General features: G+C 52.0%; 1 protein-coding gene and 1 long non-coding RNA gene across 3 annotated transcripts; both read right to left on the minus strand.

Annotated features, from left to right (window-relative positions):
• Nucleotides 1–36: 36 nt before the first annotated feature.
• On the minus strand, nucleotides 37–8,343 carry LOC129737185 (uncharacterized). Of its 2 annotated transcripts, XR_008734756.1 has the most exons (6): nucleotides 5,647–8,343; nucleotides 4,072–4,420; nucleotides 3,297–3,438; nucleotides 2,826–3,011; nucleotides 2,517–2,556; nucleotides 37–1,404 (listed from the first exon to the last, which is right to left on the minus strand). It is a non-coding gene; the product is annotated as an uncharacterized LOC129737185 (long non-coding RNA). The 2 variants fall into 2 exon arrangements; XR_008734755.1 differs by having other exon boundaries at nucleotides 37–2,556.
• A 4,048-nt stretch (nucleotides 8,344–12,391) lies between these two features.
• Nucleotides 12,392–22,369, minus strand: LOC102052537 (fatty-acid amide hydrolase 1-like). The gene is made up of 15 exons (XM_055724835.1): nucleotides 22,164–22,369; nucleotides 20,944–21,057; nucleotides 20,082–20,225; nucleotides 19,597–19,730; nucleotides 18,344–18,550; nucleotides 17,874–17,914; nucleotides 17,180–17,304; nucleotides 16,849–16,974; nucleotides 15,665–15,762; nucleotides 15,171–15,270; nucleotides 14,827–14,867; nucleotides 13,972–14,011; nucleotides 13,299–13,407; nucleotides 12,826–12,971; nucleotides 12,392–12,737 (listed from the first exon to the last, which is right to left on the minus strand). The coding sequence occupies exons 1-15, from the start codon at nucleotides 22,329–22,331 to the stop codon at nucleotides 12,609–12,611; spliced, it is 1,722 nt and encodes a 573-aa protein (XP_055580810.1). The 5' UTR covers nucleotides 22,332–22,369; the 3' UTR covers nucleotides 12,392–12,608.
• Between the last annotated feature and the right edge of the window lie 2,562 nt (nucleotides 22,370–24,931).

The raw sequence follows: 24,931 nt of genomic DNA on the forward strand, positions 1-24,931 counted from the left end.
GGAAAAAAAAAAAGAAAATATTGAGACCATGCTTGGAGGGATGACACTTTTCACAGCTAACAGCTGTTTCAGAGTGAAAGATGTACCAACCCTAATTCTTGCATTTTTGTGCTTCCCGGGGTGAGCCTTGCTATGTCAAGGTGTTTCATTTCACCTATTTTTTTAAACACTTGCTTTTAGCTACTTCAACTACCTCCTCCCTTGAAACATGCTTGAGATGAGTGCCTGGGATCCTGGGGATGTCCGTGTCTCTAATGCCCCCTGCCACTTTCTGTTACATCAGGGAGCTCTGTTTGCTTTGGATCTGTAAAAGGCCAACTGACCGGTCCTAACAGCTCATGTTCTGCTGATATCAGTTCTTCTCGAGAGTTTTATTTGCTCCTGATGCTGTGGCTATACAAAGTCTAAACTGCAAACTGAAAAAAAACCCCAAACCAACCCTGCAAAATAAAGTAAAACCAAACACAAAAGCTGGATTGTCTGATGACTCCACCTCTCAACCTTGCTCACTTATTTATCTGGCCACAGAATGAAATGGGGGTTGAGGAGAGGAGATTTAAATTCTTATTAAAATCAGGAGGAATGAGGAAAAATGATCAAAGCAAAGACTGCAGCCAGGATACGGTGCTGGAAGTGAGAGAAACTAGTAGAAACAAAGCCCTTCTGGCCCAAGCAGCATTGCTACCTAATTCTCCCAGATAGACCAAAGCCTGGGACTTTGGCCGGTGCCAGGTGGCTGCACAAGCGCTCTGCAAACATACAGTGCTGGTCTGCAAGGGCTGAAGAGCCTGAGCCAACAGCTTACGGTCAAGGAGCCACGGAAGGGTCTGAAACCCAGTAGCACTGGGCTAGTGGGTTTGGGAAGGAGCCGACGTCCTCTCTCCAGCCCGGAGGAGGTCTGGAGGAAGAAGTCTTCTGCAAACCTGAAGTTATGCCCTACTAAAGGCCTTTCCCTCCTTGAGTCTCTCAGCATCACCCTCCCCACTTTTCCCCCACATTCATGCAGCAATGCCAACTCACATCATGGACAATCTGTCTCGAGAAGGACCCTGAGTTTTACTCAGGAAGGTGCTTTGCTCTCTGCCAAGCCGAGGCACTTGCTCTTTAAATTCCTGAACAGACTCCTACATCTGGTCCAAACCTGTATCTTGTTTCCCCCACGCCTCGTCCACCTTCTGGACGTGTCTCCACCTCATCCACTCCAGTGCCAGGAGAGCTTTGGCTGAGCTGCAGGCCAGGGCTGAGAGCACCCACGCACGCCGCTTCGGTATCTGCTGGATCATGGTGAGAACTTCCCTTTGGGTGCTGGGTGCAGGAGGTAATGCTGCAGGATCCTGAGACCTAATGACTGGCTGGAGGCGGGAGGAGCAGTAAATCCGTTCCAGAGCAACCCACAAAGAACAGCTGGAATGTAGAGCACAAACATGTATGGGGAAATTCCTTTTAGAAATGGGACTCTCTCACTTCATTCAGCCTTGCAAAGATATAAGGGGGTACATGAGCAAATGTCACTGTCCTTTCCTTGCAAAACAAGGTCTGCGTGTGCCCAGATCTAGACAGGAATACTGCCTGGGCAGGTTACCTGTTTTAATAGCGAGCTCCAATCTTCCCTGTGGGAGGTTGGCTACAAATCCTTTGCTCCTGGCCTGAGATAGCCATGCTCACTTGGCAGACCCCCATCAGGGAGAAGCCCGGTGCTGGTGCTGCCCAGCAGCACTCCTGCAGAGCCAGGGCATCCTCTAGGAACAGGGCTGTGCCGTGAACCCCCTCCCTGCTCAGTGCCGAACCGAGGATGGGGAGCCAGGCTGAGCAGCCAGGACCCGCCGTGTGTCTCAGACCTGCTTGTGACCACGCGAGGTGGCTGGATGACCACAGCATCCCTGCGCAGCCCCAGGGAGACAGATAAATCACAAGAGCCCTCTCCTCCTGTTGCAGAAATGCTGCCTCCAGCCCCAGTGCCCGGAGAGATGTGCAGGCTTGGAGAAGGCATGGATCTTCGCTAACACTGTGCCTTGTTCCAAGGCATGCTTGCTTATTCAAAGCATTTTAGTCTCCTCCATCACTCCCACCTTCCTTTCCAGCATCTTCTTCTGCCCTTGAGAGTGAAGGATGGGTCACAAAACAGCACACAGTGGTCACGGTGAGGTGGGAACTAAACAGCGCGAACAGTGCATCTACATGTAACCACAGAAATGCTTAAATTCAGTTTTCCCCGCAAGTGCTTATAGGCAATAAAAAACCCCCCAGCCTTCTTTTCCCGTTGCTTAACTGGAAGAAACGATGAGGAACAGGAGTGAAGACAAACCGGTTACCATTCCTCACCACTTATGCTGAAAGAAAATTAAGCTTTCCACTACTCACTGCACCATTAAACTGCAGAGCCCACCGCCACTGGATGGTGAGGAGATCCGGAGAGTGAGCGAGCTCAGGAAGGGGCCCAAGAAGCTCACAAAAAAGATCTTTCCTGGCAGCGACTAAGACCGATGGCACAGCCAGAGAGGGAGTCTTGTACTTACCGGCTTACACTCTCCCACAAACACCTGCTCCTGCCCACTGCTGGAAGTAAAATACCGGGGTAAATACCGGGGTAAACAGCTCTTCGGTCTCATGTCATGCAACACATATCATTGACCTATAGTTATTGGACTCCTTTGGTCCAGCATTAGTTAACTCTCATTCCTTTCTTTTTTGGGTTTTTTTTGACTCAGTTTAGCTCTAACAAAGCACAGTTGGGACAGGGATTAGATTTTTGCTGACTGTTTTTAAACAGCATTTATTGCCAGTTTATTGAAATGGCGGTCCAGAGTCTGCAGGTTGCCACCTACTTTGCTTTGTGCTTCAGGGACTTAAAAGTCATCAAAGCGAAGGCAGGTTCCCAGAAATCACACATTTCTCTTCATGCTGTGGGCAAGTGTCTCCACCTCCTTCACAAAGCAAAGGCACAGCTCCTCCTGCCATGGCAGAGCCACGTGTTGGACAGCCACCAGCAGCCTCACGGCTCCTTCCACAGCCTGCAAAAATTAAGAATGGTGCTGAATCAGAGCACCGGGGGAGGCACAAGAGAGAATGCTGTCTTCTGCCATTATAGGAACAGAAGACAAAGGAAGACACGCAAGGGGACAGTTGTCAGGCTGGTGGACACCAGCCTAGCTGCACCACATGCAGGGTAGCAAAATGGTGTATGCAAACTGCGTTACTGAACAAGCTCCCACTCTCATCAGGAGATGCAGACAAGCCTCGGGACAAGGTGCCAGTCTTCTTCTGCTGAGGCTTAATTAAGCTCTTTTGCCGCTGACCTCTTTCAGCCTCTTGTCCCAAGGTTCTCCCTAGTGCCCTCAGTGCTTCAGTTCTTCTCTGTCAGCTCTTGTGACCATGCTGACAGGCACCACACCAGCAGGGAAGTCTAAGACATTGTGTAAGTGGTACAGGAGGTCTCAGCTGAAAAAGATCACACAGAACATGCAAAACAGGAAAATCTGATGTGCTGGGCCAGCAGTGACTTTCAGATGATGATCTGGGTTGTAGGAATTGTAGACTGGAGCTGCTGGACCAGAAGAGACCATGATAACATGCTGCTTTCAAAGTGACTTTTGATGGAGAAGTTTGAGAGCCACATGACTGCTAAGACCAGAGAGAGACCCGTGCCTTCACCTTTCAGTCAGGTGGAGGTTAGATCTGCTTTAGGAGAGACAGATAGGAGTATCTGATGGGATTCAGAATCTCCATCTACGTTTCCCATACCCCAGGAAAAATCCTAGCTATCTCTTCAAGCTAATCCAGATGTCTAGTTCTGTAACACCATCTTGGGGATTTTGGATCCCAAAGGGCCATTGCTAGAGGGATGGAGGACCCTTACTGTTTGCTGGAAGCTATAAAAAATTGCCTTTTTCTGCAAATCACAGGCAACGGGCCTTTCTGCTATTTGCAGTCTTGGGAAATGTAAGATGGCCACATTCAGAAGAGCCTGGCCTTCTACTAAGGTCTATCACCCCTCTGACAACTATCTTCACAGCCACTCTCAAGAGTAGTTCATGGGCTTTTGACAGGACAGACGATGCAGGCGAAACTCACCCATGAATGACTGGGACAGACGTTCCACTAATTGCTGCCCCATAATAAGCCAAACACCTGCAGCTCAGATGAGGTGGGGGCATGAGAAGACACACCCACAGACCTCTCCTCTGCTTTCTTCCCCAGACGGAAGGCCAAGTACTGCACATGGTTTGGGGAATGTTCAAGAAACCAAAATATCTTGCTCTGGCTCTGCCCACAGACATCACCATGGATGCATCCAGACCTCGGTGAAGATTACCAAATAGCTTCCCAGCACAGTGTGGTTAAAGGCTGGCCCCAGCACGGGACAAAGGATCACATCCAGCCTTAGCTTCCTCCATTTAGCAATGAATTCGGTGTGGTAAACCTAGAAGGAAACACAGAGGAGATGACAAACGTCTGTTGGACAGCAGTGACAGATAATGTCTACAGCATGGGAAAAGGAGGAAAGAAACTTCCCTGGCTACAACTGGAAAATAAAATATAATCTGAGCTGTGCTTTGAAAGAGCCAATGGATTTTGTTCTTCCACCCTTAGTCTCCTCTCAGAATACCAAGTGCTAATGACCTAGACATTAATGCTAGGTGGGCACTTCAGAGCTGATTTCTTCAAGTAATAACCCAGTCCTTCCTGTGAACAGTTTTGTCTTTGAATTTTACTGAATCGATCGACACTTGTTTGAAAAATTCTGTGTAGCTGCCTAAAAAGTCAAATTTCCTAAGTGTTTTGGAACCTGAAGAATGCAGGAGACATGAATTCAAAATATTTTCACAAAACCTTCTTTCATTTTGCATGAGGATACAGGTAAGACAGAGGAGCAGCAGAGGACAGCTAGGCAAGCGGGAGGGCTTCCCCCCAGCACGCAGGAGGCACAGCTTCAGGCTTGTGCTGTAGATCTGAGATCTAGATTTGTCATCTGGTTTACCACAGCTTTGCTGAGCATCACGCGATGAATGAATCCATCCTCAGAGAGCTGTTCCACTTTGTCTTAGTAAACAGACGTGGATGGGCCACAGTATGGTGGCCTCTGCAGCCATATTCTGGTTACAGGGACACGTTTGTCTGTGGACCTGCCCCTTTTCTGCACAACTCCAAGTTCTGTCTAAAAGGATCTTCCACATCTCTCACAAAAGCCCCGGCTACGAGGCTATTTTTCAGTCTGACCTCAATTTCCATCTGCAGTCAGAGATCTTTCCTGCTGAAAGTTCAGCAAACAAGATGGGTTTCCAGGAAATACAGTCAGTGTATCTAACCTGATTATTTTTTTTTTTGTCTGAAAGAAAAGCTGATAGCTAGCCAAAAGTTTTGAATCAGCTCTTGTTTGCAGTGGATGAAAAAATGTGAATATGGCTTCACTGAAGAAAAACAATTCAAAATTTCTCTGAGGCAAACAAGCCTTTTTAACAGTTCTCTTTTGGGCTGGTTTTTTTTGTTTGTTCTTTGTTGGGTTTTGTTTTTTTTTTCTGGGGGGAGAGAGGAATCTGTTTTTATCTAAAAAAAACCCAAACCCATTTCCTTCCAAACACCCCTGTCAGCCCAGTGGCCATGCATTTTTGCAGGAGTTTTTTTTCTTTGCCCTATAATCTGTCAGACCTGCTGCAAGTGAGAGTGCACATCCATCAAGGGAGCGGCACCGATGGTGCAGGCTGGCGGCACGTTTCCTCTGCGGGAGGGATGCAAGGGTGTCCCAGGGAACACCAGGGCACCAGCACAGCTCCGGTTCTTCAGCCTTGCAAAACACCAGCTGAAAGGGGATACAATTGCTCTCTATAAATAGATCAAGGACGAGGGAGGCAGTGAAAAATACCCGAGAGGAGAGGTGCTATTTAAGCTCAAGGACAGGAATAAAATGAGGATAACCTGGACGTGAATAAACAGCATGGGAAATATGAAGGTTTCCAACCATCAGAGCCAGGGAAAAGAGGAGCTGGCCAATAAAAACAAATGCAAACATAAAACTCAGCTGGTTTTAAAGAGGAACTGACCAGTTTGCGGGCAACACTGGACTTTGCTGTCCAGGAGAATGCTTCCTCTCCTATGTTGCTGACCCCAGATGAGTTTATATGAAATCCACCTAATCCAAAGAGTTCACAACCACAATTTTTGACTCCTAAGGCCTCTGCTTTATAGTTCAAGCAAGATCTTCACTCATGACAATAGCATTTAATGTTTGAAATTAAGGATTTTCACCAAGACACAGAAAGAAGAAAAAAATGAAGCCTCACCTTTAGTGGCTGTTGTTATGCTCTTTCTGCTTAGAAAACGCAGGGCAAAGGATAATCTTTCTTCCCCACCCTCCCTAACTAAAAACCTCTATGTGAACATCTACTACCTTGGCCTCTTACCACTTCTTGCAAAGCATGACTTTGAAAGAAAAGCCTAGCTGCTTTATTTCCAGATGATCCATTTCCAATCCTGAATCCGTCACAGAGCTCAAAGCAATTGCTTAGAAACTTTAGGGATCTCTCACTACATCTAGTAAAGAAAAAAAAAAAAAAAAGAGAATAAGAAAAAGATCACATTACCACCACTGCTCCATGCTGATCCCAGAGGTCTTTGGCAGACCTGGAAAGGCGACAGAATTAATCAGCTTTGGGACTGTGGCAACAGAAAACAATTAACAAAATGCACAGACAACCCATTGTCATGGAAACCCTGTGACCCTTCTGGGAACAAGCTGTAGTATCACCCAGCTGACTCCCCTGGGTTCACACACGCTTACAGGTACATCAAAAAAGCTTACATTAAAAGCATGCCACCATGCCTAGGCACTCTGGCACCTAGACAAAGATCATGGCAGTCTTCTAAATTCACTTGCTCCCGATTTGGTGTGTCTCTGTCTCTCCTGGAAGGGCAGATACTTCACACCACACTGCACCGGCACGCAGAGACCTCTGCATTAACTTGGCCCATGACGTTCTGGGTACCAGAATCTACCTGATGGGGAAAGTAGCCCGTGTCTTTCTGCGCTGATCATGGAGACATGCTGGCCCTGCCACAATGTGGATCCTTGAGCTCTTAAAGTAACCTCTAGCTGCATAGCCCAGGGTAACACTGTGCTAAGCCCAGGTGGTGCTGAGGCAGCACATATTAATCTGGCTCAGCATGTGCTGCACAGCCCCTTGGCGGTGCCAAGTCCCATGGCCCACGCTGAAATGGGGGGTTTACTCACAAGCAGTCCACCAGGTGAGCAGCACCACCCGAGAAAACCCCTCTGGTGAGCAGCTCATCTACCATGTAGTTGATCTTGGGTGGTGCGAAGGGAACAAGCTGCAAGAAACCCATCCCTGTTCAAGAGGCAGCAAGGACAGATGACTCACAGAGCCCTCTGGGAACCTCACCCTGCCTCACTAGTGAGGTCAGTGGGAAGTGGTGGGAAGCTCGGGTCTTGCTGCTGGAGGACAACAGACCTCATTTTCAAAGGGACCTGGGCTAGCACCATCTGCCCGCTGTTCTTTCCCGTCTCCAAAGCATTAACACATATTGTGGCCTGGTACAGGCTCTACTCCTCCACATATTAAAGAAGAATGTTTAGAGGTTTCAAATCACCAAGTATTTTTAACTCATTTGCATCACTGGAACAGCTCCCACATAGAAATCCCCATTGGTGGAACCACAGAATAATCTAGGCTAGAAGAGGTCCTTGGGGGCTCCAACCCCCTTCTCTCTTACTCACCAAGAAATCTGTAAACTGCATTGAACAGCTGTGTGGAAACTGTTAGGAGTTTGACATTTATGGGAGAACCAAACATGACAGAAACCAGTGCTTTAGAAAAGGGGTGACTCAGAAATAACTGAAGGTCATTCTCCTGCCTGCTGGGCCAGAAATGTAAGCAAGATCACCTTGGTTTGGGAAACAAGCTATCACATTTGCCTTGCTCTTCATGATCCTTGCAGCAGGGAGGGATGGTCCCTGTTTTATGGGCAGCAAAAGTCGAGATGGGAAGTGACTTGTCCAGACTTTGTAAGAGGCAGGATAACAGCTCCAGGCAACCGTGGGCATGAAACCCCACCATATGCCCTGCATCCTGGAGGAGCTTGCTTGCTTGCTGGATGGCCTGTTTCATGCTGGACAAGGACTGGAAGTAGCTGTTTCCTTCATATTACACAGTGCTTTGAAGTGGTGTAAACCTGTGAGAAGCCATCGTGTGAGACGTACAAGATTGGACCGTTCCCAGGGCTCAGGGAAGCAGCAACTGAGGTCTCCTGGGTTGGAGGAACGGTGGGAGCAATGGGCCTGGTGGAAAGCAGTGCTGCCCAGGACACAGGTCTGCCGCAGTGGCCCTTGGTTTGGTGTTTCTGACACCACCTCCTGACATGTGAACATGTACCAACTTTACGATAGCAGGTGTGACAGCACTGGTACAGGCCACATGCCTGGGGTGGCTACAGACAGAGTTCAGGGCCCTGTTCCTCCAGGGTAACTGACTGGTCTGTATTTTCTGGGTGTCAGGGTCAACTGAGAGATCCTAGGACCTGAGCCCGAAAGACACGATCAGATTGCAGAAGCAGAGAGCTAATGGCAAAAGGCGATGATTTCTTAGGTCAGTGGCTGTTAAATCAGGCTCCCTAATTAAAGGTGTGGATCTGCCAAGATCTCAGTTTGTTGTGGGGCAAATGGAGACACGGGATTGCCTCTGAGCCTTACCTCTTCGTCAAAGGGGATGGGAGGGGGGTCCAGCTGGCATGCCTTGCAGAGCAGTGCCTTCATGCAGAGGGCCAGGCTGTCCACATCTCTTGCCATCAGCCCCAGCGTCCCCGTCTCTGTAAGCACAAAGGTCCTGTTGCTGCCGGCAGATGGGCTGGTGCTTTCTCGTTGTTACTGGTAGGGACTCAGCATGGAAGAGTTTCAGTTGTGCCGGAGAAGAGGCATTGAGGAATGAGTGTAAGGTGCAAGAAGTAAGCAAGGATCCCAGCAGGGACAATCAGCGGGTCTCAGAGCAGAGGCAACTGACCAAGGCTGACCTTCTGGGCTAGGCTTCTGCAGGCACAAGGCCACGCACGAGAAGCAAGGACTGCAGCGTTCCTGCCAACAGCAACACTGCCTGGCAGCAGCTGAAGCCAACAGAGTCTCCTGGAAACATCTTCAGCAAAACATCCCAGGCTTTGGGGAGGCACATCTCAGATTTCTCACTGCTATGCATTGCATTGCCTGAACGGGTATTGCTTCGGTTCTGCTCGGCTTCAGCTAACACTTACCACCATCCAGAACAGAATAAACGGTGCAAAAAGGTAATAGCACAAGGCAAGCCCTGGTGTAACAGATTGCCGGTTTCGCAATTTGCAAAATAAAGCACGTTTGCTGTCATTTCAGCAGTAGGAGATGTAAGCAGGAAAGTTTGACAGCAGTAACACATCATCTGGATGGGTTTACTTGATTTCATTCCTGTGATGGGAGGAACCACACCCAGATTGCTAGGAGCTTAATGGGAGAAGCAGATTAGCAGCAGCTCTTGCTGTAAGGCACCATGCGGAGTTGCAGATGTCCTATTTGCCCACAGTCAGCATTTAGGAGGGCAAAAGGTCCTGTGAAGACTTGACACTTTCCAGGCTAGGAAGACTTCCATGGTCTGTAAGCTGCTAGGTGCTACAGACAGTTTTTATCTCCTTCCACTGGTGCATCTAATTCCTCATCTGTGCACAAACCAACTCAGAGAAACAGAAAACTCTTACAAGCAAAGAAAGGACTGGAAAACACCTGAAAAGGAGATGACCCTGTATATTTCCTTTCAGCTTCCCGGCCAGGGCTATTAAAACCTGAATAAATCTTTGCTGTTTTAACAGATGGAGGTCATCACATGATGTTAACAGAGCCCTTCCACAAGGGAACAGGCAGGTTAGGGTGCTAGCTTAAACCTGGAGGAAACCATGGACACTGTTGCAAAGTTTGATGCACTGTGGGGGACACTTTGCAGTCTCCACGGTGGGTGGAAGAAGACAACAGATGCTGAGATGTACCTGATCCTGTTGCCTGTGGGTTTGAGGCCGCACAACCCACAGAAGCTGAACAGCAGGCGGGTGCTGCCAGCTACATCCGACCCGATGCCCAGGATGGAGTCTCCTGTGATCGGAGCTCCCTCCTTTCCCAAGGAGACAGAAGTACCTCACTCACCTGCTGATCTTCTCCCCAGCTACGACTGCAGCAACCTCATCTTCAGCCAGATGCTGAACCCTCTCAACCACCAGAAGAGGATGAAGGTGCAAGCAGGACACAGTGACTTTAGGATGGCAGCATGGAAGGAGCTATATGAAGATGCCTTCAAGGAGTATGACTGCTTTGTGTCATTTTCAAGCCAAGCCCCTTTGAAAAGCCTTTTGGCAACCCAGATCAGAGGGTCAGCACTTTTGGGAAATCCCCTTTGATGGGCTGAGCTCTACCTGCTCTCCAGTGTCTAAGCCGTCCTCCAGCCAGCACAATGCAAAGAGGTGGACCACATCATCTCACCAGCCCCAGGAGCTGCCCCTTGCCATGGGTGCTCCCCACCCATGGGACTGTCCTGTGGCTTAGTGTGGAAAGGAGGGGCTGAAAAAATTAAGCATCTTTCAAACCTTGAGGGTCTGCAAGCCCATGGGGAAGTAACAGGGAATGCTTCTGAAAATTCACTGCCAAGATGCAAGGCAACATTGCTATATCTGGAGAGATGCTGGCTCTGCTCCAGGCAGTAGAATAGCAGAGTTTATAGGGAGGCTACATCCAGGGTAATCATTGCTCTCCGGCAGAGAGATCTTGTTTGGGGACCGAAAGCCAGCGATCGTGCTGCTGTCGTGTTACCTTGTGTGTCACGCCCCATGGGATTATTCCTGTAGCAGCAGGGAGGATAGCTCGGGGCAGCAAGACCTGGTAGAGAAATTGGTTGCTGACTGGAAAGGTGAGGAGGATCCTCTCTGTTCGACCAGGACAGAGAGCAAGAAGAGCCAAACAACTCAATGTGGATGTCACCAAGCTCTCCCTGCTGACCATGGGGATGTGGTCTTCATCACCCCGTCCCAGCTTTAAGTTTCAGTGCTGCCATTCACACCAACCTCCCCCTGTCCAGGCCGGGCTGGGAGCAGCCTGCAGCTAGCCCTTTGTGGCAACCTCAACTCCCTAAAGCCACACAGCAGCTTTGGCCCTGCCCAGTGCACTGTCCCACGGCAGCGGGCCCAGCTCACTGGAGGTCTTTGCTCAGGGCTTCCCATGAGGCATTTTTACTGGTTCAGGTCCACTGATGTCTCCTTTGGTTGGGGCTCCTGCACCCTGCTCTCCGTGTTGGGGCGGTGGCAGTTTAACAGAGCGAGGCAGTGCTTGGCTCTCCAGGAGCTTGGCATAGGTGGTGTCGCCTCTGCCAGACAAGCTCCTCCAGGGTTGAATTTTAAAATGCAAATATATCAACCCTGACCAGCATTTTCTGTGTGGGCAGGGAGCACCAGCAGCTGCTGAAAAAACCCCACCCAAGCTCTTCTGCGGCTTGCCTTTACATAGCATTCAGTCCTGGGATGCTTGGAGCTCCCTTCCTTTTTTCAAAGCCTGCTGATACGAGAACCAGGGTCCTGGGAGCTGCTTTCTCCTAGGCTGGGATAAACCTCTCCGCCCAGCCCTTGAAAGAGGCCCCCAGCTTTTGCACGACTCTTTACGTTAAAAAACCAAACATAAATCCTGCCAGAGCTTTGTTACAATCTGCTTGCAACATTGCCGCATTGGGAAAATGCTTTTGCATTGTGGCATCCCTTTCTGGAGTGCTTTCTGAAAGCTGCCCGCAGCAGCCGGTGCTGCCAATCCTGGTGTCAGCGCTGCCAGCAGCGGGAAAACCTGGCACAGCCCCCTCTGCCACACACGGGGGGGGGGGGGGGGCATGCAGGGCAGGCTGCCCAGCTGGCTATCCGACCCTGGCACGCTGCTTTACACATGCAATACCATGAGCTGAAAAACTTTGAACATCTGCTCTGAGGAAAGCAGGAGTGGGTGTGTGAAGGAGACGGGAGTTAATGATCACCCCGGACTCCCCCGCCCATGGCATGCAGGGTGCCAGCCGCCCTGTGTGGTGGGAAGCAGTCCAGCTCCCTCCCTGTGTGCCAGGCTCTGCAGCCAGGCTCAGCTTTGACCTCGGATTGCTGGTCTGCAGCAGGGAAAACACCAGATTTCATCCTCAGGGAGCTGAATACAGAGGGGAAAATCCCTTTTCCTAAAGCACTCCAAGCAGGAGCCTGAACACCTCAGACAAAACCAGTCCCCGTGCCTCAGTTTCCCCACGTGTAACAGAAAGACCCTGTTCTTGCACTTCCCTGAGGGAAGTTGGAAGGGTTATTAAAACCACCACCCCACCCCCCGCCCAACAAACACTGACTTCAAATACCAGACTTTCCGATAACAAAAAATACTGTATTAGGGCAATGACTGGACGTGCTCCACCGCTGCAGAGCTCGCCTCGCTTTCCCCTTGTGCCCCAAAGCCAGCAGCCAGCCCAGCCACCAGCACATCCTCACGGAGGGGAACAAGAGTCCTGCGGGCGAGTCACCCCAAGGGATGACCTGCGTTGATGTTAGCTGGCATCCTGCTCCAGGCGAGCCCCGGGGAGTCAGACGAGCCCGTCTGTCTTCAGGACGAGGGTCTCCACCTCCTTCATGAACCTGAGGCACAGCTCCTCCTGCCACGGCAAGGCCACACACTGCACAGCCACCGGCAGCCCCACGCTGCCGTGAAAAGCCTGTGGCACAGAGAGGGGAGTGGGCAGGGAGATGTCTGGGCGAAGGGATGGGGATGCCTGTGCCCCTGGGGAGCCTGGCACCACTCACCTTTGCCAGGGTCCGGTCCCACCAGTCCCGAAAGTACCCCTGGTAGCCCTTCAGCTCATCCTCATCCTCGTCTGTCACTAACGTGACTGGGACCACGCCGGTGGGGAAGTCCAAGATGTTGTAGAGCATGGTGTAGCTGACTGCCACTGGGGGAGAGGGGGAGCTTGCAGTGCCAGCCCGCTGCAGGGAAAGCCTTCACCCCCTCTGCATACGCCAGCTTCCAGCTAATGGGGCGCCTGCACTGGGGACTCCAGGATGGAAACCTGCCCCTTGGCTCCCACATGCTCTGGGGGGGTTGTTCTGGGTGTACCCCACCAGCTGGGGCTGCAGCTGCCCCAAGAGCCGAGCTCTTCCCACGGCTGGCCGGTGCCTTGGGGACGCGAGGGGAAGAGGCGGCAGGCTTTGCACCGCTACCGGTGGGGTGCTGCAGCAGCGGCACCCGGGAGCCCAAGGTCCCCTCTCGGCAGTCCTACCTGAGAGCTTCCCAGGGTAGCCGATGCCGAGAGCCGGGCCCAGCATGGGACAAAGCATGACGTCCAGGTTCAGCTTTTTCCATTGGGCGATGAACTGGTGGCAGAACTCCTGACGGGGAAACGCACTGGTGGTCAGTGGGGTGGACACACTGCCCCATGGCTGCTGGCTGAGGCTCTCCTTGGGTGCCTTCACCACCAGCAGCCATCAGGCTACAACAAGCCTGACCCCACTAAAACGCAGCGACCCTTTGCTGCTCGGCCAACAGCCCTCCCAGTGCACAAAGCACCCTCTGCCCTGCTGAAGCTGGCGGTGGGGAAAGATTTGAGATTTGAGTGCAGGGGCACATGGCAAGCCAGGGCACGGGCACGGGTCTTGAGGAAACCAGAATGGGAATAATGGCAGGTCTGCTGCAGCTGATGGCCTACATCTTTGAGTGTAGGAGTAAAAAATTCAGGTCTGATTCAGGATCATGAATGTTTCTATCTGTCATTCTAACCTTTAAACATGCTACGAATTTGTACATCCAAGTGAGATCTGTTGAGTGGTGATGTATATTGCTACCTCACATCACCAGTGACTCGATCATCTCCCAACCTTGGAGGGGACTGAATCTGCCTCTTCCCAGAGAGAAATAAAACAGAAAATATCTAACTCCAAATTGCAATACTTTACCTCAATTTCATGTTGAAGACTCCATACTTCATCCACTGTACTGAAAAAGGAAACAAAACCGATGAAAGGCATCACGAGGCGCTGCAAAGAGCAGCTTTAGGGGCAGGGCAGAGCATCAAAAAGCACAAGTTAGCTCCTCCTGGGCCTGCAGCCAAGGGAAGACTTTGCCAAAGTCCTGGTTTTCCTCTGAAGGGCTGGGGGTCTTATTTCTGCTTCTGCCCATGATGGAGGGCTGAAGACTACAGGTGCAGTACTGCTTTGGCCTGACAAGTGTCCAGCCCTGTTACTGCAGCTGTGCTGAGAAGGTGCAAGCCCAGGCACATCGCTTCTCAAAGGCCAAGCTGTGTGAGGTGGACTGATCCTTTGATGTGGGGACAGACACCCTGCCTTGGAGGAACAGCACGAAACACACCCTGTCTGCTATGGGATTTGAGTCCTTTCTCACCACTAACTGCTCAACGCTGACATCGCAGCAAGGAAGAGCAAGCCTCCTTCCCTGTGCCTTTACCTTCTGCCTGTCTGATGGGGTCTCTACCTCATGGCATGATGCATGCATTAATCAGTGCTGAAGCCAACACCGTATTTCACTCCCACAAGCTTCATCCAGTTCCTAAGCCAGAGGCTGTGAGCCCCTGCCCTCACTCCTGTCCCCAGTACTGGAACAGCTGGCCAAACCCTGCAGGGTTATGGTGTTGACATAACCTGCTCTCAGTTTGCTCCCACCCTTGTGTTTTCTGCCCTGTATTTTCTCAGACGCATGCAGCTGGGGCAGTGCCCCCAATGTAGCAAACACTGCTGCTCTCCAAAAGAGAAACCCAAATCTTCACACATTTGCTTAGGCTCAGATTTACTCACTTTGCTCTCATACTTCTTAAGATACTTGAAAATCGAGGCATCTGAGAAGGAGAAAGTAAAAGAAAGAAAATATTTCACATTAATCCTAGCCCTGTCCTCTGAAACAGCTCTGTCACAAACACAAACTGTTGACTCAGTGCTCTGGCAAGACTAGAGGATTTTCCTCAAAGTGGGAAGAGGATAAACAGAAATAGCATCATCACTCCAGTTTGAAGATGAGTCTAAGCACAGCTGTAAAGCAATGCCTAGAGACTTCTCAATGATAAAGCCTTACTGCAATGGGAAAGAAGTAATTTACCACCTATTGCTTAACTCCATCTATGCTAGAAAGAAATGGACCTTACGAAAGGTTTGGCAATCCAGGAGAGGACAGTTTTTAGCCAGTTTGGTGACTTCGCCAACCAGAATAACAGCCCCATGCTGCTTTTCTCCAGCTCCCCTTTGCTGAAAGAGAAAAGTGTGTTTAGCTGAGCAGTGTTAGGAAGCAATCACAGTAGATCAGCTTTCTGATGTTAGAGATGCCCTCTGAACGGCATCTCTAGGTGACAAAAAGAGGTTTACTCAATTGCAAAAAGAAGAATGGGCTCTTCCGATTCTCACAGTATTTATAGATATCAGCACCCAGTTTCCTTTCATCTGTCAAGGCTGGTAACAGTCCCAGAGACCCAAGGTTCAGCTGACTTGCTTGATGGTAAGCTCCCCAGGAAATCCCAGTGTCTATCAGCCACGATCTACATCCAGTAGATCTGCTGCCTGTACCTGGATGCTAGCCACACCCTAGGGGGGATTTTCAACAGAAAGGCACTGATCCCACCAGACCGTTCCAGGTTACACTTACAATTTCTTGAGAAAGGATGCACCCCCATCCGCAAACATTCCCCTGATGCAGAAGTCAAAGACCATGTGGTCCACATTCGTGAGTTCAAAGGGCACCAGCTGGAAGGACAACAGAAGAGGAGTCAGTGGCACAAGCAAGCTGCGTGGGAGAAGCCATCGAGGGCTGGCAACGAGCTAAGCTGGACTGAGGATTTCCTGACAAGCCCTCGGGACAGGGCCAAGCACCTGAGGCCACCACGTCCTCCCCATCCCATCCATCCTTCCCCCAAGGAAAGTTTTCCCTTTGAGGAATAACTGACAAGTCAAAAGATACAGCGTGGGCTTGGCCTCCCTGCTGTCCAAGCAGCCCCAAGGCACAAAGGTCCCCCCAAAACTGGCAGTGGGTGACAGAGAGCATGAGTCTGCGCTCCTCACTTCACTCCCGAGCCTCGTGCAAGGTAAGGGGAAGGCGTGCAGCCATGACCACATCTCACAAGATGACTTGCTTAAATGGCAGAGAAGAGAAAGGAGACAACCTCTGCACAGCCCCCAGAAACCTGAGACCCTAGAAGTGGGTCTGGGTCAATAGGAGACGGCTTGGCTATGAAAGATCTGCTGTCTGCAACTGCCCTTCTATTTTCTCCTTAGCTCCTCGATTCCAGTAGATCTGTGTAACTGCTTGCCAGAGGATATGATGCAGAAGAGATTAAATTGGCTTGAGGATAGACTAAACAGACACTTGGACAAGAGCTCATCACAGGCACTGAAGAGAGATGGTCCATCGGGCTCAGGAAACACGCTGAGCTGACAGTAATCACACGCCACCAGGACTGTGAGCACTGCCTCAGGACCTGGGTTGTACAGCACGCAGCACAACGTGCATCTCAGCCGGGCTGGGAGTAAACACCCAACTACAGACAAGTCATACGGCAGCATGTCTGCTCCCCAGCACGTGTTATGGGTGGGTTCCCTTTTGTGTTCCCCTAAAGAGCACTGAGGTCCTGCTGAGAGGATAAATCAAGTTGCAAGATGAAAAATTCCTCTTTTTTCAGAAGCTGCTATCTACTTTCATCAAAGCTGAGAGAAGCTGAGTGGATTCCAGGCTCCCTTTCCTTGCCAAATTTTCAGGACGTTCACCCACGGGCCCCAAACAGTAGGAAGGAAGAATAGATGCAGCATGACCACTGGGTTCACACAACATCCTACCGTGTGGCCAGCATCCTCCAACAGCTTCTTCATCTCCCGAACTGCACGTCTCATGGCAGGGCTTGGCATGGTGAAGAAATCCGTTTCATAGTAGCCTATGTGGAGGGGCTGCGTGCTGCAATACACCTGCGGAGCAAGGGAGAGCGCCAGCTGGAAGGATGTCAGTGGTGTCAGGAGCCAGCAGTACACCCATGCCGCAGGCGAGCCTGGAAAGCAGCACTTTCTCTCGCCCACCCACAGGTTTTGGAGGGCTCCCATGACCCGCTGGTGTTTTCAGCCCAAGCAATGCCAGCTCTTCTCAGAGACCTTCGCCCCCTTTCAGGTGCTTTACCTCTTCGTTGAAGGGAAGGGGGGGCACCGTGCTGTCCAGGCTGAACATGTCCTCACACAGGAGCGCCCGCATGCACAGCGCCAGGCTCTCCACGTCTTTTGCCATTGGCCCCACGGCTGCGACCACTGGAAGAGACCAGAAGAGAGCATTCAAGCAGGGGGTCTTTCAAGGGCACGTCCTGCAAAAGCAGAGCCTCTTGGCACACATTTTGACTTAGTCTAGTGTTGGCAACAGTTCCCCTTTGAGAACTGGGCTGGGGATACCTACAGGTGTCTTCCCACCAACAGGCCTATCGTTATGGACCCAGAATTGTTATCCATCAGCACGTGCCCTGATGTCTCCATTTCATGATTTATAAAATTAAACAAAAAGCTTTGTTGACCATGACAACAAGGACAACATAAGACACATCCTTTGACTGCTTATCCCACCTCCCATGAAGCAGTGGCAGACAGCAACCTGGGGGTTACAGGGTGTGTCGAGGTTTGTGTTACACAACCTGCTCCTCTCGGCTTCTACATACTCTGTTTTCTCAGGATTCATGGTATGGGGGTGGCTCTCTGAAAGAGTCCCTGAAAGGGAACCTGCTTCTCTCTCTCTCTCAATGTATTGGAGAAGGTCCACCATGACCAGCTGAGGGTCCTTCTCACCCCTGCCCTGCTGCCCTCCCTGGGGGACAACCATCAATTCCTACCTGCCTTCTGCCCCAGGACACTAGGAATTACTCCTTTTTTACTGCAAAGAAAAGAGACAAACAAAAATACAGCAGCTGAGTAGTTTTCGTTGAAGGAAAAGGCTTTAAGCAGTAGCAAGTAATGAGGAAAACACTGGCCTCCCTTTGCAGATGCAGAGGCTGGCAGAAGGAAGGGTCAAGGGGAAGCCCAAGAGAGACCCAACCTAGGCCAGAATGATTTATGCCCTGTCAGTCAGGAACAACCACCCCCTTCGCACGCAGATGGGGAGATTTCCCCGTCTCCGATTCTGGGGGAACCAATGCTTCCCTCCATACAGGCCCCAGAAAATGTCCAGGCAGCAGGGAGAAGTGAGCCCCTCCCGGTTCCTCCCAGTTCCCCCTTGCCCAAGGAATAAGAGCATCCCAGCACAGCGGTCGGTAGGATGGTGGGTGGGTCTCACCCAGACACATCACTGCATTACTCTCAGTACCTGAGTCTGTTCCCGGTGGGTTTGAGTGCACAGATCCCACAGAAGGCAGCGGGGAAACGCAGGCTCCCTCCTACATCTGTCCCAAAGCCCAAGATGGATCCACCTCCTCCTACAAGTGCCCCTTCTCCACCAGAGGAGCCTCCGGGGCTTCTGGTGTAGAGTAGAGGGTTGAATGTCTGACCAAAGATTAAGTTCTTGCAGTCATAGCTGAAAAGAGAGATTGCAAATGAGAGGAGTGTAGATACCTGCTGCTGTGGACCCCAGTCACTACAAAAAGACCTTCAGAAGGTAATTAGATAATTTGCTAGTTGTTACATTGATATCATTTAGTCTAAGGGAGCTTCCCAAAGCTCCCATGAAGACCTCCAGCCTCTTCACAGCAGTCCCAGGACCTGATTCTCTTCAGCTCATTTCAGTGTCATCACGCCTGCCCCAGTAAGATCCTCCGGCAGCACAAATACATCAAGCCTCCTGGAAAGCCTCCCTGTTCGGGTGGTCCCAAGTGACACTGGACATCTAAAAGCAGGCCACCTGGAGCTGATCCAGGCCCCTCCTGTGAGGCAGCATTGCTATACCCCTGCTTTGGAACAGGCCAAACGCCAACTGCAGCAATCTCTGAACATTGGACTCTCCTAGGAACCAGTGCAAAATCCGATAATCTCTAGGGCAACCTCTCTGAGTGGCTTTTTGAACAACTTGGTCAGTCATTGTCGTGTCACCTTAAGGAAGGCATTTCGTACGGCTTGGGCAACAGTCCTCCATGGAGGAGCTTTGCCAGAGTTCACTTGGCAGGACACAGAGACACTAGCAGGGTGGCTGTCCGGCAGAGCACACCTGACCTCACCCTGCATCACTGACGTCAAGAGTGGTGTTGCCAGATACAACAGGAGGTTTGGGGGCAGGATAATTTAAGGTCGTTAGCTTAACTAGCTAACTAGCTTCCCCTTCCACGAATATGTGTTTGTATTGTTACAGTTAACAGGACCACCTCTGAGGGGTTAATTGGAAAAAAAAACACCAAACCAAACAGGTGATTTAAAACCACCCAGCACAGTACAGAAGGGCACTGATTTGTCTCCTTTTCTCCTCTTTTTTTCATTTGGAACTAAAGTTAATTTTTGTCCTTAGTGTAAATGTGTTTACTTTTTAAAGTTCAAAGTTAAAGACATAAAGGATGGGGACCAGGTGTTGTTATTTTAAAAGAACTGGGGAAATTAGAATTAGACCTGAGAGAAACACAAGTGCCCACCTACCTGATGAGGGACTGGGGAACATTGGTTTTGACAAACGGAATTGCCCCCTGTCTCCTGAGCACCTGCACCAACACGCTGTCCTCTGCCATGGGTTTATTGAGGTTTTTTATAAATCCTAATGTGGAATCATGACCCTGGAAACACAGGACAATAAGGTTTCCAAATGGAGGACTGCACTTCCCCCCTGCCTCCATACTTTTATTTTTATATATATATATATATATATGTATGTATGTAAGCAGGTGCATGCACCTCCAACAACCCACCCCCCACGCACATGTCGCACAGCGTATTGGCAGTAAATCTCACCAGCCTTTTCTGCTGGCTTATATGGCAGACAGGCAGCAAACCCCACCGCCTGCCAGGGCAGGCCAACCCACATCAGCTGTGACAAAGTCAAGCCCGATGCTGAGGTCAAACCTCCCCGTCACCAAACTTCAAACCACTGGGATCTCAGAAGACACGCGGTATTGCGCCGGCGGTACCTGGCAGTTGATGGAGTCTTTGATGCTGACAGGCACCCCGTAGAGCAAACCCAGCTTCCCCGCCAGCTTCGCTTTCCGGAGCTGGGTCTCACTCTCCTGCAGATACTCCGTGATGCAGTTGGTTTCGGTGGCGATTTGAAGGGCCTTGGGGAAACCCGACAAAGCCTGTGGGTGAGACACAGCCCGCCGCGCCGCACAACAGCCTTCTGTTTTGCAAAGGACATCTGCCTCTTCCCCCTCTTCCACCTCCCCATCCGAGTCGTTGGTATCAGGGCAGCCCTTTCTGCTCCTTTCAAAGGTATTTTCATGCCAAACTCCAAAACATTGTCCAGACACGGGGGACCACAGCACCAGCTGGTGTGTAACGAAGGGAGGCACTCAGCCCAGCAGAATACCAAAGGCTATTCTCTTGATTGAGCATCTGGGGTGGCATAAAATGGTAAGCCCAAAGTGTGAACCCAGGAGGTGATCAGAGCATCGTGGCAAAAGTAGAGAATGAAAGCGGACACCAAGCCTTTGGGGTTTACCAACCCATTTGGAGATAGAGGCAAGACAACAGCCATGCTCTGCAACTTCCCTGTAGCTATACCCGCCCCTTGGAAGGTACAGGCCCCCCTAGGAATGTATGGGTCTCCCCAGGTGCTGAGCTTGCTGCTCCAAACCAAGCTGCGAGCCATGGTAGCCAGATGCCCAGGTCCCCCCTCGCTCACAGAAAAGCACGGAAGGGCCCAGCACGAACCAGCGGGCAGTGACATCCCAGCAGCACATGAACCAGGTTTGAACCAGCGTTTGGGCTTCTCCCCCGAAAAACCAACCAGCCCCATCACGGGTGAGATGCTGCCCTACCACCCTTGCTCCTCACCTTGCCCACGTAGGAATAGAAGACGTGCTCTGGAGGAAGGGAGCCATCCCGGAGTTTCTTGGAGAGCTCCGGCAAAGGCAGAGAGAGGATGGAGACCATGCTCACGGAGGGGTGCTGCGGGAAAGATCCAACAGGCAATGGCACACCTCTGCCTCAGCTGGCGGGCTCCTCCGCTCCCCATGGCACCCACCGTAACCCCATCCAAAATAAAATATCTGCCAAGTGCAGCTTTTGCCTCGGGACCGCAATCCTGCTCCCCGGCAGCAGTGAGCTAGCCGGGCTTCCCACAGCCTCGCCATCCCCGCCAGACCAGGCTCACCACATCTAAGAGAAACCTTTTTCCTCTCCCAGGGGAGGTCTTGGCCAGGCCTGGGGGAACCACTGGGTGACCGCTCTCTGCTGAACCGCGACGGGAATTGGGGGCACATTCATGGACATCGCTCCAGAACGGAATGGGACACGGTGCCCTTCTCGTGGCACCACCCAGATACCCAACAGGGAAGCGCCCAAGCCAGGGAGCCCCTCGGCTGAGAGCAGGGGTGGCATTTTGGGGCCAGCAAAGATTTCCTCACCACCTGATAAATACTATTGAGGGAAAAAACAAAACAAAACAAAACCAAAAAAAAAACAAACACCCAAAAAAAAGCTCCGAGCTTCCCCCTGCCCCAGGCTGGACTCTGGACCCCAGCCTGCCACAGCCCGCGCAGCCCCACGGGCTAGCAGGAGCACGGCGTGGGCCAGCCGGGTTTCAGGGCCGTGGGGCTCCCGCTATCCCCCCGCCTCGACCGAGGCGGCGGAAGGTACCGGGAAGCCCGAAGAACCGGGCCGGCCTTTGCGCGCTGGCGCCTGCGCCGCCCGTTATCCCCCGCCGCACCGGCCGCCCCCAGGAAGCGCTTCCGCCCCATCCAGCGCAGCGCTGCGCCGCCGCGGGAGAGGGGGGCGTGCATGCGCGTACAGATTTAGAAAGGAAAAAAAAAAATACACCGAAACGCCTGTAGCTCCATACGAGGTGCCGGGATGGCGCCTGGCAGCCCGCTGCGCCCGGGCTGGGGCGGGGGGGGGGAGGCTGCGGCGGGGGGCTGAGCCGCCTCCGCCCGCCCGGCGATGGCCATCGCCGGGCGGGCGGAGGCGGCTCAGCCCCCCGCCGCAGCCTCCTCCCCCCAAAAAAACCCCGTGGGGGGTGGGGGGTGGAGGGGAGAAGCGCGGCTTATGGCACCCACCTGCTCCCGAAAGCGCTGCACGGCCATCTGCATCTGCACCAGGCTGCGCTCCTGCCGCTGCCGCGCCTGCCTCACCTTCTTCCACAGCCCCCGCCGGCGCCGCCATCGCAGCAGCAGCAGCAGCAGGCCGGCCGAGCCGCACAGCAAGGCGGGCAGCGGGACCCGCATGACGGAGCTGTCGCCCCCCCACACACACACACACCCCCTCTAACCCCCGGGACCCGAGGGGACCGGCTGGCTGCCGCGGCGGCGGGCGAGCGGGCGGCCAAACCGGGGCAGGAGCGCCGGGGGAGGGCCGGGCTGGCTGCGGAGCGGCTTAACCGCTTCGCTGATTTGCGAGCGGGGAGAAGGAGGAGGAGATGTGGGAAGAGGAAAAGCTCCGGGATGAAAACTCAGCCCTCCCTGTGCTGGGTGGTCTCTCTCTGATATGGTTTATTTGCTTTGCCGTTCCCCAGGTGAGCTTTGATCCCCCTGTCAATTGTTCCACCTCCCTGGGTATGGCCTTGGCTCGGAGCATCAAAAAAAGCAGGGAGGGGGGTTATCCCAAAGACACCCGGCTCCCTTAACGTTTCCTGAAGCCAAGCAGCTGCGTGGGAAAAAGAAACGATAAATATCCCCGCCTAGGCCCGGCAGAGCCCCCTGCATCGCTGGCAGGTCGGGGTGTGCCTGTGCTTCGGGAAGTGCTGTGGCTTCCAACTCCACAGCCTGGCATCCCGGTGCAGGTAGGGGAGTGCTTGCCAGGGCCTTGCACTTGGTCTTGAGGGAAAGTCCAAAATAATTTGTCGCCAGCCCCACGTGGGGTTTGCCCTTAAAAAACTTTCACTGCTTGCAAAAGTTCATCAGCCATCAAGACAGCCAGTTTAGATGCTGCCCACAGGACTCTGGAAAACCTGTTGGGAAGGATTTGGGATGTCCTCTCTCCCTCCCTGCCTCCCAGCAGGACGAGCTGTGCCCAAGCCACCCCTGGGTGGGTGCTGAGCTACAAAATGTGATGGAGTTACATACCTCCAGCCCTGATTTTGCTGGCATTATTTCTCAGGCCACTGGCTTTACTTCAACCGTGTGTACACAGCATCCTGGTGCTCGTTGCTGAAGGGTGGTAAAGCCTTGGATATACTCAGTCCTCACTGAACTTGTGGCCTATAGCTTCTTGCTCTGTATTTGGGGATGAGCAGCTCCCTGTTATCTGGGTCAAGGAAATGACAAGCAAGAACAGCCTTTTTTCCCCACTTTTTTTTTTTTCCTTATTTTTTTCTCCCCCCCCCTTTCAGACTGTGAGGCTCAGAGGATTACACAGTAATGCAAGCTGCCAAGGGCACTGCAGTTGTACGCATGCAGACTACTCGGGGCACAAGGAACTGCAAGGGTGGTGGGGGTGTCCTTGCAAGTGAGCCAGGAGTATAGAATCCACTCAGAGTTGGGGAGAGCAGGTGCTTGATCCCTGCCTGCTCCTTTCTTTCTCACGCTGGAGGCTTCACGCTCTCCTCCACTGCATTGGTCTCACCCTATGGCAGCACAATACCAAAACAGGGCTGTTTCTCTGCATGGTGTGAAACCAGGTGCATTTGAAGTCTTCTAACAAGAGAACAAGAAAGGTGGTGAAGTTTGGAGAAACAGAAGTGAAAAACTAGTTCTGGTGGAAGACAAACTTACTTCTCCAACCCTCTTCCCCCTAGTTTAAACCCTGCTTAAAATCTCTCATGCAAGAATAATTTCCAACTTCTGCGGTTCAGCTTGGCAAAACCAAGAAAACAGAATATGACATTTATGCCTAGAGCACCTGTGCCTCTAGGAGCTGCTGCTGGAGACACCACCCCCCCCCCCCCCCCCCCCCTCCTTCTCCCCTCTCCTGGGCAAGTGTATGGGGGTGAATAAACAGTGTTGAGGCATCAGGCAGGACAGTGGCAAGGCTTGGATCCCTGCTGGAGCCAGCCAGCTCCAGGAAATTAACCCAGGACATGGGAAACCCCAGAATGCAGTGGGTCTCTTCTGTGACCCACCTCCATGCAGAGACGGGCCAGCAGATGGGAGAGGGCAGAGAACAGGGGGGTTCCAGCATAGGCAGGTAGTGGCTGGGGACACCCTGTCCAGGAGGATGTGCCTGGGACCACCAGAAGTAAAATGGGTCTGGCCTTGCTCCCTGTGGGCCGGGGTGGGGGGCCACCTGCTGGCTTGTGGAGCGAGTGATGCCCTGATGTCCCTTTGGGACACTGGTGTGTCCTTGCCAGATGAGCAAGTGGAGCTTTTCTGCTGTTATGTCTCCATAGGACTGCCTATACGCTGCAGCAAAGGGGGCTTGAAACTTGGGGTGCTGGAAAAGAGCATGGATCCTGCCCCTGCACCTCCTCCACTGCCTGGCAGGGCTGGAGCCTATGGCTAAGGGAGCTGGAAATGATCAGCTGGATGTGTTAAGGCTTCCTTCCCCATAGCCTAGACCCCTCCCTGTGTCCACAGAGCTGTGACTGGGTGGGAACCCCCACAACTCCAGAGATGCTGTAGCCCTGTGGTTACCAAAGGAGTGGCAGAAAGGCGTCATCTTCTGACCATGACACATCATGCATGATCAGCTGAACTGGCTGGCGCTGAAGAACCAGCTAAACCCTGTTCACCTGACACCAGAGCAGATGCTGAGAGCATGATAAACACACAGCAGTGTCTTCCTTAACACTGTATCCTGTGTCTGTGGAGCTGTGGCTTCTCAATCCAGAGATTAAGTTTTAGTGACTAATAGCTGTGTGCTCGTGTAGATATTTCTGGTGTGAAGCAAT

The sequence above is a fragment of the Falco cherrug genome, chromosome 12 (genome assembly GCF_023634085.1).
Source record: "Falco cherrug isolate bFalChe1 chromosome 12, bFalChe1.pri, whole genome shotgun sequence".
Taxonomy (NCBI): Eukaryota; Metazoa; Chordata; class Aves; order Falconiformes; family Falconidae; genus Falco; species Falco cherrug.

Excerpts from the sequence above, each read along its gene's own strand:
- LOC102052537 (XM_055724835.1), bottom strand. The coding sequence starts at position 22,331 with ATGCGGGTCCCGCTGCCCGCCTTGCTGTGCGGCTCGGCCGGCCTGCTG. Across the intron at positions 19,731-20,081 it reads AAGACTCCATCAACTGCCAG|GGTCATGATTCCACATTAGG; the intron begins GTACCGCCGGCG and ends CTGTGTTTCCAG. Across the intron at positions 13,408-13,971 it reads GTCTTCAACATGAAATTGAG|GAGTTCTGCCACCAGTTCAT; the intron begins GTAAAGTATTGC and ends TTTCCCCGTCAG.